This window comes from Podarcis erhardii (assembly GCF_964252035.2).
Source record: "Podarcis erhardii genome assembly, chromosome: 3".
NCBI lineage: Eukaryota > Metazoa > Chordata > Lepidosauria > Squamata > Lacertidae > Podarcis > Podarcis erhardii.
Genome location: NC_138507.1, coordinates 96,680,105 through 96,699,034, shown reverse-complemented (window position 1 = coordinate 96,699,034; position 18,930 = coordinate 96,680,105). Strand labels below are relative to the sequence as shown.

The window sequence follows — 18,930 nt, the reverse complement described above, 5'->3', positions numbered from 1 at the left end:
TTAGCAGTTTATATGCCCTTTAATTGGAATCAATGTGCTAGCCTAGGCAAATTGTCTATGTAGACTCCCCTGAAATATCTGCATACCTTAAATGGCATGATAAGCTTGCTCAAAGGAGGCAGACAATTTACATTCTACCGGTGTGTTATAAATAAATAATAAGAACAGATTAGAATTATGCATTTACGCCTAGTAGTGAGTGTGAGATGCATAATTCACAAGTGGCGAACCCTTAAGAGACTTCTGAATTCCCCAATCTAAAGCATGCAGATCAAGGGATATTTTTCAATTCCCTCTGTTCCATGCTTCCGTTCTTTTTGCTCGCTTTCCTGGGGATCAAGCAAGCAGCTTCCTGATTACTTCTTATCAATTAAAGTGAGTTGTTAGAACAGCTTCTTCTTTTTGGAAACCGGTTAAACAAATACAGTATTTTAGTGTTCTTTGCAATGGCCATATCAAGCCATCCCAGACAGTAATACAAGAAGAACTAAATTTGTAAGAAACAAACATGGCCCGTCCTAAAACATTCAAACACTATATCCATAGGCAGTTTATTTATTTGTATGTTTCATTTCTTCCAAATCAGGGGTAGAGGTAGTGTTGGACTGCAACTTCCATCAGCGCCACCCAGCATAACCAATAGTTAGGGATGATGGGAGTTGTATCCCAACACCTATGGGACATCATATTGGATAACCCTAATCTAAAGAGTTCAACAAGGCAGTGTCCATGATCTTTTATCCTGCCAACAATCCACTGTGGTTAATTTTGCTTAGAGATAGTTAGTAACTGGCCCACAGTCATCCAGTGAGCTGTAGGGCTGAGTGGCAATTTGACCCTAGGTCTCCCTGGACCAAGTCCAGTGTTTGCATTCACAACAGCACACTGGCCCTCCTTGAATTTATCATACTTAGTAAGGATTTGTTCCACTCAGCCATGCAACTCTCTATTTTACATTTCCACAAGCAATTTACCTCTGGTTGCATGACAGAACTAACATTATAAGGTTCATGCTTCTCCACTTCAGTGTTAAATCCACACACTAAACATTAACTGGGTCTTTTTCATAGTACAGTGGTACCTCGGGTTAAGTACTTAATTCGTTCCGGAGGTCCGTTCTTAACCTGAAACTGTTCTTAACCTGAAGCACCACTTTAGCTAATGGGGCCTCCTGCTGCCGCCACACCGCCGGGGCATGATTTCTGTTCTCATCCTGAAGCAAAGTTCTTAACCCGAGGTACTATTTCTGGGTTAGCGGAGTCTGTAACCTGAAGCGTATGTAACCTGAAACGTATGTAACCCGAGATACCACTGTACTAGTGCAACTCCCTCTGTAAAGAGACACTTAGCTGGCTTACTCATTGAATAAAAGAATCACAGAATTGTAGAGTTGGAAGGGACCACAAGGGTCATCTAGTCCAACCCCCTGCAATGCAGGAATCTTTTGCCCAAAGTGGGGCTCAAACCTATAACCCTGAGAATAAGAGGAACACTGTGAAAGTTTATTTCACCATGCACTTAGTTTGTGTTGTACTGTTAGATTTTATCTGGCCAAATGAACGAAGTCACAGAAACAAATTGTAGAAATAGCCAATTTTATTAATTTATCAAGTTCAGTGTTGTTCCACCCTGTCTGGATCCTCAAATGACTTAAAAATTTAGATAACTGAGGGGTGTAATAAGATTAACAAGGGAGTGAAAAACTTTCATGCTCCCATCAGCGCAGCCAAGGTATTCTCATTAAATATGGGTTCAAACTAGAACCCATATTTAAAGATACATTATCTGCAGATGATACTATTGGAGCTAAAATCACATTTACCATTTATTTCTTTGTGAATGAAGCATTAGACACCAGATGAACAACCCTACAGGATATCTGATCTATAACATGATTTAATCTCTTACTAAGATTTGTCTGCACTGGGAATCAGGGAGAGGAACAGTGTAGAACACACCCATGGGTGAATGGATAGGCAGAAGACAGAGTTCCATAACTCCATTATGACTACAGAATATTCATTTTTCTTATATAAACCAATGCTGAATTGGAAGGGCAGAGAAGTGGCAGTGGATTCATCAAAAGAGTAGCTTCTGTAGTCTCTCTGGTTTGACAGGTACACTAGAATTGTATTTATTGATGTGTCTTCTAGAGAAGCATCCTCTGGGACTACCACCTTAAAGAAATCAGATTCCTTGTAATTTCACTAATTTCATCTAGCTGAAATCAATCATTTAGTCCCTTGAAATTTCCTTTGATCTTTTGGAAATGCTTGGTACCAAAATTTTACTTTCCACTTTTTAAAAACTTTCCCATACACCAGAAACAGTTTGCTTTCCAGTTTTCTAGTTACACTAAAGCACCATCTTTTTTTTTAAAGAAAAGCACTCTCATATTACTAATGTGTAGGTGGACTTTTTCACCTTTTCATTTTTCTTCTCCCTACGTTTTATACTGCTTTGAGCATTTTTCAGCATTGTTCAACTGCCATTCACTGTGAGTTATATTTGCATATAAATTTAAACAGAAAGACTTCAATTATGCATAGATTCACATTCCTAGTGCAACTTAACACTACAAGGAAAAATGATTGTGTGCTGTTGGAACAATCATATTAACTCCTGCCAACAACACAACAGGAGTCCAAAACATTTCAGCTGACAGAAGGAAAAATATCATTGTACCTTAATGTTTAAAGAGAGCTATGTGTGTCTCAATTATCCAAACACCCTAAATATCTGACACATGGTATGCCTTTTTCTATGAATCTAATTAAAACCAATTTTAAACTGATTTTTGGGGTGAAGATTTATAATAGTGTAAAATATTTTAATATGAAAATGAAGGCTGCTTGTACTGAATATATAGAATAATTCACTGTTTGATCAAACATGATTACACATGAGTATCTGCATCCTCCTCATAATTTAAAAAAATCAGTGCATATTGTAGATGACAGTGGGGGGGGGGTGAACCAGAGGCAACTTTCAGTTGAAAGTTGATTAGCAAAGACTTGCCCCTACAGTACTTTAGCGTTCAAAGCATCTCCCTACAACAATTATATGTCAGTATTATCTGCCTGTTGCAGAAGGGAGACTGGAGCGGAGAGAGAAAAAAGAGCTTGCCTAAGACCACTTGTTGATTTCATGGCTGATGTGAAATTTTAACCAGAGACTTCCTGCATCAGGGAGCCCAGTCTATTAAACCACTATCTTGCACTAACTCCAGATACAGGAGGTCAAGCATTGTATTGTCCCTATAACTCAGAAGGACATCACGAATGGGGAACCTCAGAAGTTGCTGAATGCCCATTAGCTCTAGCGGGCATGGGCAACGGTCAAGGACTGAGTTTCAGATCAGCAACGTTTGGAGGGCCAAAGGTTCCTCACATCTGATTTATATCATTAGCTACTGACTGTACTGTTGCACCAAGCCACATTAACTAGCCACATTAACTAGCTCATAATGAAGAACTTCAATATGCCTACTTGGCTATGTTCAGTTCTGCTACCCCAGCTTGTGAATCAGTGTTCAAGTTCTATGAAGAACTGCTGGCCTAGGCAAAATGTTATTGCATTTCTGTCCCTTGCATCTTGTTGTACATGGCAAGGTAAGGGATCGTGGTTCCTCGAAATGTTTTCCAGACTGTATCCTCTTTGCCATATTCTACATAAATGAATGGAAGAGGCTGGCACAGAACAAGGGGAAAGAGGAGTGATCAGAGATGAGAGAGGCAACATCTTGTTCTAAAGGTCTGGAATGGGTGGTTAAGTTGTGTTTCCCCAGAATATTTTTCTCATTAGGTTGGAGCTGTGCAATTCTGCCTCCTCGGCAGTTGCCTGCTCAGTACCAGTAACAAGTCACACAAAACTGGGGTCCATCTTACAAAACTTGGAAAACCTTTTGAGGGATTTAAGGATAAGTGTGGGTGGTGGTGGCAGAAATGCAGAACCAAGGGTCGGTTCATATGTTTGTTCCAACTCACACCCACACTTCAAAACAAAGTAATTTCCCATAAAATACTTTTGTGCGGCAGTGGCTCCATTTATAATTTAAAACTTACACAGTACTTTTGGATCACAGGAGTCATCAGGAATGTTGAGTCGCCAAAGTAGCAGAACTACAAAGCTCTGTAATGGAAGCACTCTGTAAGACAGTTTACAAGCATTGTAGTCCCTAGGTGGAACCACAGAATGGCAAATATGTACCAAGCAATAGCTTGGTTCCTCTGTCTAGATTAAAGCTGGTTGATCTAATAATCAAAGACCGTGTTCAGAACCAACTCTGTGTTAAGCAAGCTTAATCCTATTTTAAATCAATGGGTGAAAGCATGCTTAGGTCTTGTGTTTGATTGTAACCACAGTCCCACTAGCTGTGTGCCTCATAATGATCATAAAATTATAAGATATTTCAGGGCATGCTTTTTAGCTACGGGGTCCACAGCAATACAGTCTCGTCAGCATTAAAATCTGCTTTTTCTCTAGCTCACTATTTTTTTTTCTACTTACGTCTGCAGACCTCGTGTCACTAAGTACTTGGCTGGGATGATTAAATAACAACACCATTCCTTAAATTATGAATCCAGATGTTTATTTACATGCCACCATATACATTTGCTAGGAATGGCATAAAAAGAAATCAATACCAGCAGGCTGAAGTTGCATTTACACTGTGCATCTGCAATAATGGAGTTTAGTATTTGCAGTAATGCCATCATTGGAACAGTAATGAACTCTCTTTCCTCATCTCCTTCATGATAACCATCTAAAAAGATTAAGTTTATGCCTTACTTAAAGAATGCTAATCTGATGTTTTTCTTACATACTTCAATTTATGTTCACTTAATTTTAGTGCTTGTGCACTATTTATTCTTTTTTGTAATACATCATCTTTAACTAGAACCAAATTTATATGGTAAGTATATATCCGTATGATGGCTATGAATATATCCATCCCATAAAATTGTAACAACTTTTGAAGCTAAACTGCAGGTTATGCAATAAGCTTTGATCAGAGGAAGACATATAACACCATATTTTAGAGTAATAGTTGAACATCATGGGAAACAGAACTTAACTTAAATGCTATGGGGCTTTATGTAAACAATTTGGATGATTGGTACAAAAACCTAGTTTCAACCTTAGCTGTGCTTCAGTGCAGGGCAGGGATTGTTCAAGCAGCAAAACACAGCTATAACTCTCTTTACAGCTCTTATGGTCTTTTGCATCTAAATATACTGTAAATTTGAATCAACAAGTTTGGCTAATGCATATTTTTGTTTGTTTGTTTGTTTTTGCATATTTCAGAACAGGGATGGGGAACTTTTGGCCCTCCATATGTTCTTGGACTTCACCTCGAGACAGCATGGCTACTGGTCAGAGATGACTGAATCTGCAGTTCATACATCTGGAGGGCCAAAGTTTCTCATCTCTGCTTTGAAATGTAAACCAGCAGGTTTTCAAAATATGAGGATACTTCTCTAACATTCTGGGTGGGATCCATGGCAGCAGCCATGCTACTAGTTCCACATGCCAAAGCAGAGTGTGCATCTTGGACTAAATTGCGTTCCTGTGTTGACTTGCAAACCACTTTGGGCTTCAAAGAAAAACAATCAAAATCCCACTGTGTGCAAAGCCTTTGTCCTCACCTGAAGCAGCTGTTTAGATCCTGCCCTCACTGTCTCTGAACATATAATCAAACTAAGAAGCGTTTTCCCCCAGCATCCAGATTTAGGCATGCTGGTATATTATCAAAGCGTATATACCTTGAATCTCGTGGCATGCAAAACTGCCTGTGCTATGTTGTTTGTTGCCACTTAATAAGGCCAAGTGGGTACTCTTCTTGCCGGACAGTTGCTATATTGATCCCTTACCAGAAACCAAGCTGATATTCAGCTGCTCTCATCAGCCAGCTATATTCCACATAGCAGGAAATAAAGGTTGTGCCTTTCCTGGCCTCAGTTTTCATTTATGAAGAAAATTATAGTTCTGAGTGAGAATGCTTTTCTCCCCCCTCCCCCAATAGAATCAAAATACTGGTGGGTCTAATATCTTACAACATTTCTGCTTGTAAATTTCAAAATGTAATTGTAAATTTGAAAATGGCACAGGCTTAGTTTAGAATGCTTTTGAACGTCAAAGTACTTTAAGTTTTTTGCCTGATAAAAATAGCAACCTTGAATCATGCTGTCAATATCTAAGAAAAGTATAATTTCCCAGGAGTGTGTGACCTGCTGAGGATTTAAACTGGCAAGTGACCTGGAGTGAAAGGACTAGGAACCATACCCTTTAAGGGCCAGGTCATCACATTCTTTATAGGTCCCAGTTGCAATGCCTTATGTCCAACCTAGCACATTCACCATGACTTGGACACTATGCAGATATTAAAGACATAAGAGCTTGGTATTTTATTAACTCTGCAATTCCTACTTTACTTTATTATTTCCATTTAAAGCAGATTTTCTACTCAAACATTTAAAAAATACAGAAGGAAGAATAATGGAACTCTTCATAAAATGTAGCTTGAGCCTTGGACAGTTAATACTTATGAACACATATATTTTTTCTAAAGGATGGGAAAGAAGATAGCCAGCTAATGCTTGGTTAACATACCTCTGTAATACTATTATACCACAGTATATTCTGTTGCTTAATGAGAGAGAATGCATAGGACATGTTCTAGTAGAGCCAAATGAGAAATTTAGACACGGCATATGAATGACCCTGCTTCTCAATTCAGTCGCACAATTTCCAGTAACTTCACGGTAGCAGAGAATGGCTCAGGTTCCCTCCAGAAACAGCTAACACTTCCAATGGCTTCAAGGGTGATTTGCGTCCTTCAGCAAGTGGAAACTTCCATATAATGTGTAATATTATTCCCCGTGTGCCTCACAGGAGAATACTGTTAAATGTTAAATCTTTAGAGGACAATAATAAACTATCGCTTTTGGGTCTCTACTACATCCACTGGTTGTGTTGCCATCATTCATTACCATCCTAGACCAGGTAGAGTCCCCAGTGCAGCAGGTGTATTTGATGTGATACACCTGTAATGTTCAGTTACAGCCCAGGGGTTAACAGCCAGCCAACAATAATTATCCTGCTATATAGGTCACAGTTCTTGTAATATCTATATATTACACAGTGCCTGTAATATCTACACTGACAACATTATTTTCCTTCAAACACAATTCTTCATTTCCAGTTTACATTCCCACTTCCAGTACAACACTCTGTTTTACAGCATTAGCCACTGCCCAGTAATTCTAGGATCATCTACTCTGCAAGTTGTTGCTTACTGTGCAAACTAATTAATGCAATGCTTTTGATTCCAGGAAATGTAAAAGAAACTACAAAAAGACCCTACCATGGAAATTCAATTTTTAGAACGGTTCATTTTTAAATAGAATCTGAAGCTTAAAAGAGCTTGTTAAAGCAGGTTAAAAGCAACATGTTGCTTAAAACCTTAGAGTGGCATAACTGAAAACATAATTAAAATAGATATGTAAATTCCTGTTAAAAGCAAATGCATGTAAAAGCATCTAGGTTTCCCCAGTTTAGCCTCAGTATCCTGCTTTAGAGTTTCTATAGCTGCTGAGACATTGTTTAAATTCTGGTTGCAATGCTGTACCGTAACAACATAAAGCATTGGCTTTCAACCAGTGTGCCATGGCACCCTGGGGTGCCTTGAATGATGCTCAGGGATACAACCGGCAACACTGGTCTCCCCTCCCTCTTCTGATGCCCCCTTGCATCTCTGCCTCCCATAGGCTTGCATGGCTGTGTTGCAATGGCCCTGACTACAAGCTCCCCAGGTGAATGGTTCCTCTGGAGCTGGCCAGTGGATGCTGAGCTGAGGTGGCCTCATAAGCAAGCAAGTGGGTAAGGGAGCCCAGCCAGTCCTTGCTGCTGGGAACAGACAGACAAGTGGGAGGCTGGGCAAGAAGGCAGGCACTGTGCTGGCCTTTCTTCTGCTTGTTGTGTGCAATGCTTGCCTGAGGACCAAGTGTCTGGAGCCAAAGGGCAGCCTTTCCATTATGCAGGCCCGGCAGTGCCCATTCAAGGCGAGTAAGTTGATGACTTCACCTTCAATCAGTCTCTGTCAATCTACTAAGGCTGGGGGCGTCCTCTTCCCAGGTCCCTGTGGAGTGGCATCAGGAAGCACCTCTCTTTGGGGACAGGGTGCTGGCTCAGAGCCCAGAGCACTCCCAAGGAGAGGAGAGCGGAGTGGAGGCTGAGGGAACACTCCACAAAGGAGGGTGTTCGAAAAGGCATGAGGAACTGCCAGCTCTGCAGGCAAGGGGTAACATAACTGGACTTTTGAGGCTCAGAGTGTGTTTCCCCGCGGAGGAAAGAATGTAGTTGGTCAAGCGAGCCATGGACTCAAAAAGATTGAAAACCTCTGACATAAAGAGACAGATGAAGCCCATCATTTCTCATGTGCCTCAGAAATAATCTTCCTTCCACCATCTTGCTACCATTGTTGCAAGCACACTTTGGTAAAGAGAAGTAATATATTTACATGGGTTATTCCATTTTACCTTCAAAGAACTCTGTAAAGTAGATTAGGCTGATGGATAGCCGTTAGTGGGACCAAATTTGCTCCACCCTGATCTCTTACCTGAAGGATGGTTGCACTGGCATTTGGTGTGGGACAGGAGAACAAATTAAGGCCATAGTATGCCTCCGTAGGGTATTACAGGGTTGTGGCCACACCACAGTCATCACCTACAGCTACAAGATTGGGAGTGGTCTGGAGTGTCCATAGGGCTGGGCAGGTACAATAGGGGAAATGTTCTGCTGCAAGACCACTTTGTACATGTTCAGCCCCCACATACCCCAAGGCAAGGTGGGAGAAGTACGCCCAATCTTAGCTTAGGAAGTCACTGTATGCAACAGTTGACCTACCCAGGCGATGTGAGAGGGATGCTTCCCCTTTTACACAATGAGTAAGGTCACCTGCTCTCATTGTTTGATTTCTTATTGTATTTCAATAAATATGACCATTCCAAAGCTCTGTCAAGCTGGAATCACCAAATGCTGTGCATAAAACTGCTAAAACAGATTCCTCCTTAAACCCTAGTCGTCATCATTTCTATACAGTACTGGTTTTTCCAGATTATGATCTAAGTGCCTCACAAATACAAATACCGTATTTTTTGCTCTATAAGACTCACTTTTTCCCTCCTAAAAAGTAAGAGGAAATGTGTGTGCGTCTTATGGAGCGAATGCAGGCTGCGCAGCTATCCCAGAAGCCAGAACAGCAAGAGGGATTGCTGCTTTCACTGCGCAGCGATCCCTCTTGCTGTTTTGGCTTCTGAAATTCAGAATATTTTTTTTCTTGTTTTCCTCCTCCAAAAACTATGTGCGTCTTGTGGTCTGGTGCATCTTACAGAGCGAAAAATACAGTAATCATTATAAATGTACAACAAAAACACAATAGGGTCATAATCCAGAGCTGTAACCAATATATGAAGTTGCCTTTTCTTACCACCATATGGTTGTGAATGTTCTGACAAAGGTTTTTGCTAGATTTTTGGTAAAACCTTTTTGTGTCATTATCTCCGTGCTTATTTTTAGAAAGTGTTTTCCTCGTAGCCAAGTGCTCAGCAGTCGAGGAACAGACAGTGTGTGTGTTCTCCCCTGGATCATTATGTTACCCAAATCTGATCAAAGGACAAGGGACTCCAGAAGCTTGTCCAGCTGTGGTCTTATAATAACACCATTAGGTTTTGCTCCATAATCAAGGCCCCTAAAAGTCAACGAAGCTTTGGGCTTAGTATCTGCGACAAGGTTAACTGAAATCTGCTGCAAGGATAACCACTTTAGCAGATTGTATCAGCAGGAAATATTTAAACACTATTTAAAAGGATTTTAAATAAGGAGATTTTATTTAACACTGCCCAAATGCATGGCTAGAGGAAGTGATACAGCAGACAAGCCACAAATAGACATACGCCTCTTCTCTACTGATCCCCATAATGTTACACCAAGTAAATGGCCTAAATCCATCTGTTTTCAAGCTAAAACACTGATATGCCAAACTCAGCTAGCCCAATTTGCCCTTTGATTTCGGGCATGCTGAATCTGCATCCCAGATCTGTAGAATTAATGACACTCAGCACCGATCAATGGCGATGTCACTGTTGTCAGTCAGACTATGCCATCTTATGTTTGCATTATAACTCTAAGTGAGATGCTTGATTATTCCATAAACCCAGCATAATCAACCCATTGTAATGGTGGGGTGTTAGTGGTGATTTAGTTTCTTATCATTCTCACAAACCTTAAGCAATAAAAAGGGAAGGTTGTATGGTACATTGTGAACACATGTGTGATGTTCTTTCTACATACTGTAGTTATAAGTTTGTGGGAGGAACCCTCTAAACCTAAGAAATTAATTTCAGAATCTACCTAATATTTGGGATAGGAGGGAAAATGCAAGCTGCAGAACTGTGTCAGACAAGGAATCCCTGAGCTGGCTCATGCCTGGCCAGGCTAGTTAAGTGCAGAGACCTTAAGAAACAATACTGAGCATTCAGGGACATTGTCCTTCCCACACACACACACCGGCTCTGTGGAGTGGACAGAGAGAGGAGAATTGGCAGGTTGCCAAAGTGATAGGGGGAATGCTGCCTTGGGAAAGAAATGACTTTTGCAGAAAGGTTTTGAAACATGATGACAAAGGTAACAGGAAGGAGGTTTGGGTTTTGATGAGGGGTGTGCTGGGAAGGAGGATAACCAAGGCTAGAACTATCTTGGCTGCTGACTGGAGAGGCTGCAACCAAGAGACTGGAGAGCATGTGTGGCTGCATTGGATTCAAGCTGGCTGAAGTTGTGGGAGAAGCAAGGAGAGGCACTCATAATGCTATGGACTCTTCCTCTCTGTGGAGATCCAGGTGTATATGGGTGTAAAATAAACCAAATATCTTAAAACGCTACAGCCTCCACCATTCCCTGAATACACAACTGGAATCCCTGGAAGCTTGCGACTGCATGGGAGAGATCGGGGTGGCATGTAACAATACCGTATTTACTCAAATCTAATCCTCACCTTTTTTGGCCAAATCACATTGCGAAAATTAAGGTGCACATTAGATTCGATGGCACATTTACATTTGCCAGCAAATACTTTTTTTGGTTTCAAGGTTCTGAAAATTGAGGTGCGCATTAGATTCAATGGCACGTTAGACTCAAGTAAATATGGTATACTCTGGTGTTAGTTGTCATAACAACACCTTTCAAAATCAAGGTGTGTTTGTATGAATTCATCCAAATGATGAATTTGAGGTGTGTGTAAATGGGCTATTATTTCTACGGCACATGCCCAATCTAAACTATGCATTAATTTGAAACACATGCCAAGTACTCCTTTCCCTTATTAGTGTATTCATGCTTGGCTCCCCCAGTTTCATAATGCAAAATAATGTATCTGACACAACAACAACCAGCCTTCTGCACTGGAGTTCAGCCCCATAAATATTTCCTCCAAAGAAAGTCTCACTGAACTCAATATGAGTTTACTCCCAGGAAAGCACACATAGGATTACAGTTGGATTTGGCCACAGTTTTTTCCCCTTCCTCTCCCTTGATGGCCTTTTCATCACTGAGAAGCTGCATTGCTACTCATGTGATGGCTGAGATCGAAATGCATGATTTGGATTGGCTCAGGGTGCTTCTAGGCTGCCACTGTTTCCAGATGGGATACACATACCAGTAAATTTAGTTGCATAATTCAAGCTGATTTGGAGTTCTTGCACAAAAAACACACAGCCCATGAAAAATACGGGAGGTTTCAACGATAAGGAAAGTGATGGGGTATGCACTGGAAAGTGTGGGATAAAGCTTGATGCGACATCATTTAATATCCCCCTTCCCAAAACAAACAAGAATGAATGCTCAATAAAGAGTCGGTCATCTAACCTCCACACAAACTTTGAGCTAACAAATTAGGATAAATCTTCAACAAACAGCTCACCTGGGAGCCTAAGAATGATCTTTTTTTTCTCCTGAGAATGAGCCTGGCTAAACTCAAAGCAATTAAAGTTAACCTGGACAACCAGTGTCAGCCCCAGGATTTTGGGGGTCATTGAGAAAGATGCCTTTAATAGGACCCGTCCTCCACATGGGGCTACCTCCTCATTGCTGCTGTAACTGCTCTGCTCCCTATACATTTGTCCCATCGCTTTGGGTTCAAACTGCCCAGTCACCACCACCCCGGGAGATGATAAGAGGAACAGACACTATAGTTATTGCTTCTTGCTTCTGTCACCGCTTGCACGCCAGCAACAAGTCTAGATAGTTTGTTTCTTACATCCTCCTAGATTCAGTTCTTTAGTCACAGTGGCCTGAGTCCAAAGAACTGTACAACTAGTTCCACATGACCCACAAGGGTTTAGCTTTGAGTTTCTCGAATAGCTACCTATACTATATCATGGTAAGTCTCTTGGATATGATGAGCATTTCAAAGTGGTTTGTGATACAGTACTGTGGTTTGCGCTGTTTAAAGGGGGAAAGTTTTTATTTAATTCCACTGGGCATTTCTAAACCCTTGGGAAACACCTAAAGTAGTTATTGAGATTCCTGTCATTGAATTTTTTGCTGATATCTCACAAGAATTACTACTAGCTTGCCTAGTCTTACCGCAAAAGCATTTTCACCTGTTTCACAGAAAAGTGGCATAAAATTATAAATATATAAATTGTACCATTCTCAAACTGCATCACAGAAAATTTTCCCCGCAGATCTTTTAATAATGCTTTTTATGGTAATATTACCACCAGTCTGTATTCCAAATTCTTAGAAACCGAAGAATAAGACGAATAAGACAGCACACACACGAGAACACACAAAAAAGATTGATGGAGATCTTAAAAAAAAAAAAAGCTCCAAAAGATAAACGACACTACAAGAATATAGGAAAACCTGGAGGGGGGATATTAATTGCACCTATACATTTGATAAATATTTATTTTTTTGCAGAAGAAAAATGCATACTAGTTTAAACTGTCATTATGCGAACCTATATCCTATTTTTCATATTATTAGCAATACATAATGTGGTAGTTTATATTCAAAAATAAAACCAAAATGTATATACCTCATGTATTTATCTAGAAATACACCAAGGTTACTATGGTTACGGAAAATCCATTACCTTTGAATACAGAATGAAAAAGTTTGACTTAAAGTGTGCACTATTTATTATAGTATACATCAACAGCCTTCAGGGGGTTCTCTAACTGGGCTCATTTTTCAGTGTCAGAAGTGACCCACCACACTAGTAGCTTATGGGATGTGCACGGCAAGAAATTTTAACGGAATGCATTCTAAGTTTTCCTGCACTAACTCAAAATGCAGAAATGCCACACATTTAAAGAAACTGTATCATCAGAAAATGAGTTGTGTTTTGTCCCACAAACTAGTTAAGCCAGAGTATTTAGATTCTGGCCAATTCACACATATTTCCCATAAAAACGGGGTGGTGAGTCAGTGCAACTAATAGTTCAGTCCTGTGTTGTAGACCAGACTAATGCAGTGAGAGTAGCAGGAAGCATCCTTCCACATTGTATGAGCAGGTGCATCTGTATCCTGTGTCCTCAGGCAGCTGCCAAACCTCTAGCATCCTGGCAGAACCCATTAGCAGTGACCACTATCCAGCACCTCCTGGGCCAAGTGGCTGGGCTGGTGAATCTAGCATTGATGATACACTGTAGGAAATTTTAAACTGACCTAGCTGCTTCCACTGACTCAGTTTGTGACCAACATAAAAGGCCTTTCCCCAATATAAAAATCTATGGCAACTGATTTGTGATGGCTCATTCAGCCATGCAGGTCACCTCCTTGGTACTGTGGTCAAACAGGCATATGTGAACCAGTCCACAGTGTTCTATGTCATAAATAACAACAGTGATTATCCTAGTTCTGTGAACCCAAAACAGCATCATCCATGCAGAAGTGGTGAAGGTACCAGCAAGCCAGGAGAAAGCCCAAGGTATACAAAAGTACTAACGCTGGCGGACTATTGGAGTGGTGTAGTGGAAAAACAGGGGAAGCAGGACTGGAATTGAATATCCTGCACATATGTATTCCACATTGCCTGATGCTTGATTCAGAAAGGGTAATCAGCCTAAAATGCCAAACACAAGGTGAAAATATATCTTCTCCTTTGTATTCCATACAGGACTCTGAAAAATAACTCACCTTTGACAATATGTTTTGTTTCATTTCCAGTATAAATAAGCTGATTATCCATGTATAAATAATATTGTGTTATAATCCCATTTGGTGTTTTTGGTGAAGCCCAACTCAGGAACAGAGATGTGGGAAATGAAATCGCTGTAGGTGGCTGGACATTTTGTGGAGCTGTGGAGGGGGGGGAATGAAGGAAAAATTTATAACACCTAAAGTAGACTTTACATTGAAATCTGTAATAAAATTTAAGACAATGGCAGCTAATTGTTTAGACTTTGAAGACAACAACTTAACAATATAAAATTAATGTAGATTGAAATAATAATAATAATAATAATAATAATAATAATAATAATAATAATAATAATTTATTATTTATACCCCGCCCATCTGGCTGGGCCTCCCCAGCCACTCTGGGCGGCTTCCATAGAAAGCAAAAATACATGAAAATGTATTTAAAATAAAAAATAAAACCCCCATTTGTGCTTGCCAGTGTAGCATCACTGAGTTGGTCTTATTTGCACCTCTAGAGGACGAAGGCAGGAGTAGCTTTGTCAGGAAATTGGCTGCCCTCTCTTCAGTTTTTCACTCCTGTTTCAAGAAAGCAATCACATTCCCTTTGGCTCCTCTTATTTCTTCATCTTGGCTTACTTTATTCTTTCTCATTTCACTTTTTAGCCCTCTTACAAGTCACTGTCTTTTTATTTCTTAAAAAAAAAAGTAGTTTTAAGTATTTCTCCCCCTTCCCTCCTTCTCCACCATCTGACTTAGGAAGACAGAGAAGCGGGCAGCTCCAGGCTCTCCCAAGGTTTTCCCACCCAGCTAAAATGTTTATTTGATTTCACTAATCATAGTTGTGGGCCACAGTAGTGAATCACAGCTGGGATTGGCAGCAGCTAGGATGCTAAAAAGTCTCCTGGAAACTGCAAGCATGGGCATCGATCGCCGCCACCCCAACCAGGAAATTGTAGCAGCCCTTTGCAGCAGCAGTTGCAGCTGCCATCGCTTTGGTACCAGAGGATCATTACAGGTACAACTAAGAGGGCCAAACTGCTCCCTCTCCTATGATCTGTGAGAGAAGGGATTTCCCAGATAGGACAAGTGGGTACATTGCTCTAGAGACAAGGGGAGATCTGCTACCCTTGCCCCCCCCCCCCCGGTACACAAAACTGAAGTTGGGGTCAACCTCTTTCCTGTAAAAGGTACTCCTGCCGCCGTCCACCAGAGACACAAGTAAGCCCAACCCAGCGATGCAACACTGGACAAGGAAAACTACCGTTCAGGTAGGTACAATGGTACAGTACTTTCTGCTTTTCCATTTTGACAAGTACACAAAGTTGGTGTAGAATAAATAATTAATATAATTATGTGAATGAGAAATACTGCTAAGCAATCTGCATACTCAGTTCTGTATAGAAGACTTCAAGCAGAAGCAAGGAGGGCCTGATCCAGTCATAATGGATGAAAGAAAACCTAAATGCCGTAGCTATTTACACTGAACTCCATTCTGATCAATGCCAGAGAGGGTCTCTGCAATCTTCTGTCATTGCTCTAAGCTGTGGAACAGGCTTGTTGATCCAAGTGCAGCCTGATCATTCACAAGCCTTTTGCATAGCATCAGCCAATACTGGTTGGCAATGTGCATGTTAAATGATGAATGGTTCAATGGGGAAATGATGAAAGCTAGAGGGTATGATTGTTGTCATTCTTCTGTATCATCAGTGGATTGTTACTATGCATGCAACATGAGCATCCCAAAATAGAAACTGCTTACATTGACTTTGTGTCCAATCCTTCTGAGGGATAAAACACATGTTCCCCATGGCTTTATTTGATTTTTTTGTGAAGCAAAAAATCATTATATACATGACAATACATCTGCATAAATGAGATTATTTTCCAAATCACCTATAGAATGCTCGTTTACACTACTGCAAGTATTTAGAAGATAAAAATAAGAGCTAAATGCTTTACAAAAGAAGTCCTCAGATACTATTATATTTAGTAAAGTCCATGGTAATGCTTGACTTCCATATTTATGTATTTGCAATTTGTTTGTTTTTTTCAAAGCCATCCACAAATAATCTAATTTTCATTGACAAATAGTAGCAGAGCATTAACTTATCAATTCACTAAAATATCAGTGACTGCATTTAGAAGACTCTAGATGCTAACTGGATTTAGGGATTTGGAATGGGACTTTAGTATCTCAGTAGACATTTTATTGCTTTTTACTCTTTATTGTATGCTATAGTGTTCTCTTCAGGGAGAGAAAAAAAACAGCATATAAATTATTTTAAATACATAAATAAATAGAAAATACTGAAAGATACATTTCAAAGTAACCTATAACTGATGTTTGTGAATGGCATCTGTGCATAGATTCATATAAACAGTGCACAAATAGTGATGATTAAGGAACTAAAAGCCAGTCTGCATGAGAATTACCATATGCACTAAATCCTACACAAATCCAGAATGGAGTTCCTAAAATGGTTGGATGGCGTATTGTACGCCTCCTTCCAGCCAACTCCTGCAGCCAAGCTGGTGCCAGATGTATTGCTCTGCTTTCATTTGAATCACATCAGTGAAGTCAAGAGGGGGGTCTTGGTGTCTGGGCAGCCCAGGACCTCCATACACACTGCCCAGGCTTGACTGGGTTTTTGATTCAACTTTTGGGAATGGCTGGAGTTAAATGGATTACACTCAGATATGCTTGTAATGAATGCATGCAGGTTCATGATCATTCCTTATGAATTCTCACAAAACCTCGAGAAATAATTTGGAATGATTCAAATCCCAAATGGAGCAGACACACACCTTTTGCAAGCAAAAAAACCACCTTATTTTTGTCTGCAAAGCAGTCTTGTAAAAGCCATGAGTGTATAGTCCTCTCTAGAAAAGACTGCAAGCTCCTTCCCCTACTGAGAGCCAGCAGGTCTGCCAGCCAAGGCATACCTCCCAATGCTGGCCCTCAAAAATAAGGGGGGCTATTTGCGAGGAGGAAGAATTGGCAGCCCATTTTGCCTTGTCCCATATCACCTTGGCAGTACATCAGGCATGGGCAATTTGTGGCCTTGGACTCATTTCCTTGTTGAAGTGCATATTGAAGCCCTTTTTAGTTCAGCAGCCATTTTAAGTCATTTCTGATTTTATAGGTTTTAACTGATTTGTATCTTTATTGTATTTGAGTTCACTGTACACTGCACCAAGACAATTATAATTAAGCAGTATATAATTTGCTGAAATAAATAAATAAATTCAAAACCACCTGCAATCAATCAGTTAAAACCTCTGGGGAGAGGGAGAGGGAGGAATGGGTGGCCCCACCCATTTTGGGCTATGGCCACGCCCACTGCTTGCTTCTGCCACACCTACCCACAACTAGCATGCAACCACTTGTAGATGACTTCTGAAGGTACACTGAGGTCATGGCTGGAGGATATCTGGGTTCCTGCTTCAAATGAATTGTGGCAGGTAGAAAGCACAGATAGAGCCTTTTTGGTGGTGGCACACCGCCTATAGAGACCCTATTCACCTACATTGTTATCTTTCTGGCACTAGGCAAAACTTTTATTCTACAAAGCTTTATAACCAAAGTCTTTAACCCAGAATTTTGTTTTTGTTTTTGGGGCTTTGTTCTTGCAACTTTGTATTTTAGTATTTTAATTCAGAGTTGTATAAGATGACCTGGTAAATTTTATTTCAAGGGTGGAATATAAATCTTTGAATAAAATAAAAATAGGTAAAATAAATTTGGAGGGTTGCATTTTTTTGCTAGCAGGGGAGGAGTTTCACTTTAAGCCTACCCGATGAGTTTCTCGAGACAGACGAATGCCAGCAATAACAATTCCAACTCCAACTCAGAAGCAACAATTTAGAGAAAAGAGATGAGCCACACTTCTTTTGAGTATGCAGATTCTAAAATTATTAGGCAGCTATCTAGGGTGATAAGAGTGAATGATCTATTATGGCAGATTAGGAGGTAAAAGTGAATGTGAGGAAATTCCACCGTCTGTTGTTCTAGATATGAACAGCCTGGGGTGTGAACTTTGTCTCCTTAGGATGTCAGCATCACCTTCTGCTACTGCATCACTTGAAGGTAAACTTTTATGAAGGTAAATTCTTAAAAGAAAATCATCCATACATGAAACAAAGAAGGTTGTGTTAACTTATAGGCCTTCTTTGAAACAATATTAGGGCCAGGTCCTTCTTTCTGTTATGGTAGCATAAATTTGCCATAAAGAAAACAAGCAATTTTGATTTCATGGGGAAAGCTATGGACTGGTGTAATTTTACAATCTGGCTCAAGTTATTTTCTTTTATGTTTAAGATAAATATCCTGCAAATCTTTTGAGAACCCTTTCCTCAGTAATTGATACACAGAAGTTACTGAGTTAGTCTCTAAAAGCAAAACCAGAACATATTATCTCTTTCTTGCTGCTCTTGAGCTTAATACCAACTTCAGAAATGATAATTTATGCTTGCAACTTTTAAGTTTCAAGTACAACAGATTAATAAACGGCCCAATTGGCATTTTGAGGTTCCATCAGGCTGAAATAATTGTTGCCTGTGCTGGTGTTTAGCAGTTAAAAGAGACCATGGAAATCAACCATTTGATTCTCAATTTCATACTGTGCCATACAATCAATTCTTTTTAGTCAGACTGTCTCTAGATTTACTTCTGAGCCATAGTAAAATGAGGAAGCTTTCATTAATCTTTCAGATGCTTCATAT

The 18,930-nt window shown here is 40.1% G+C and overlaps 1 protein-coding gene across 7 annotated transcripts in view; it reads right to left on the bottom strand.

Moving 5' to 3' along the window:
- USH2A (usherin) overlaps positions 1–18,930 on the bottom strand; it is a 437,539-nt gene that overhangs the window by 254,594 nt on the left and 164,015 nt on the right. For all 7 annotated transcript variants that reach the window (XR_014154517.1, XM_081854411.1, XM_081854412.1 and 4 more), the window contains one exon: positions 14,203–14,364. Coding sequence is in view for 6 of the 7 variants with exons in the window: in XM_081854411.1 (XP_081710537.1) it covers positions 14,203–14,364 (162 nt within the window). In the remaining variant the exon portion in view is untranslated. The remainder of the gene's footprint in view (positions 1–14,202; positions 14,365–18,930) is intronic.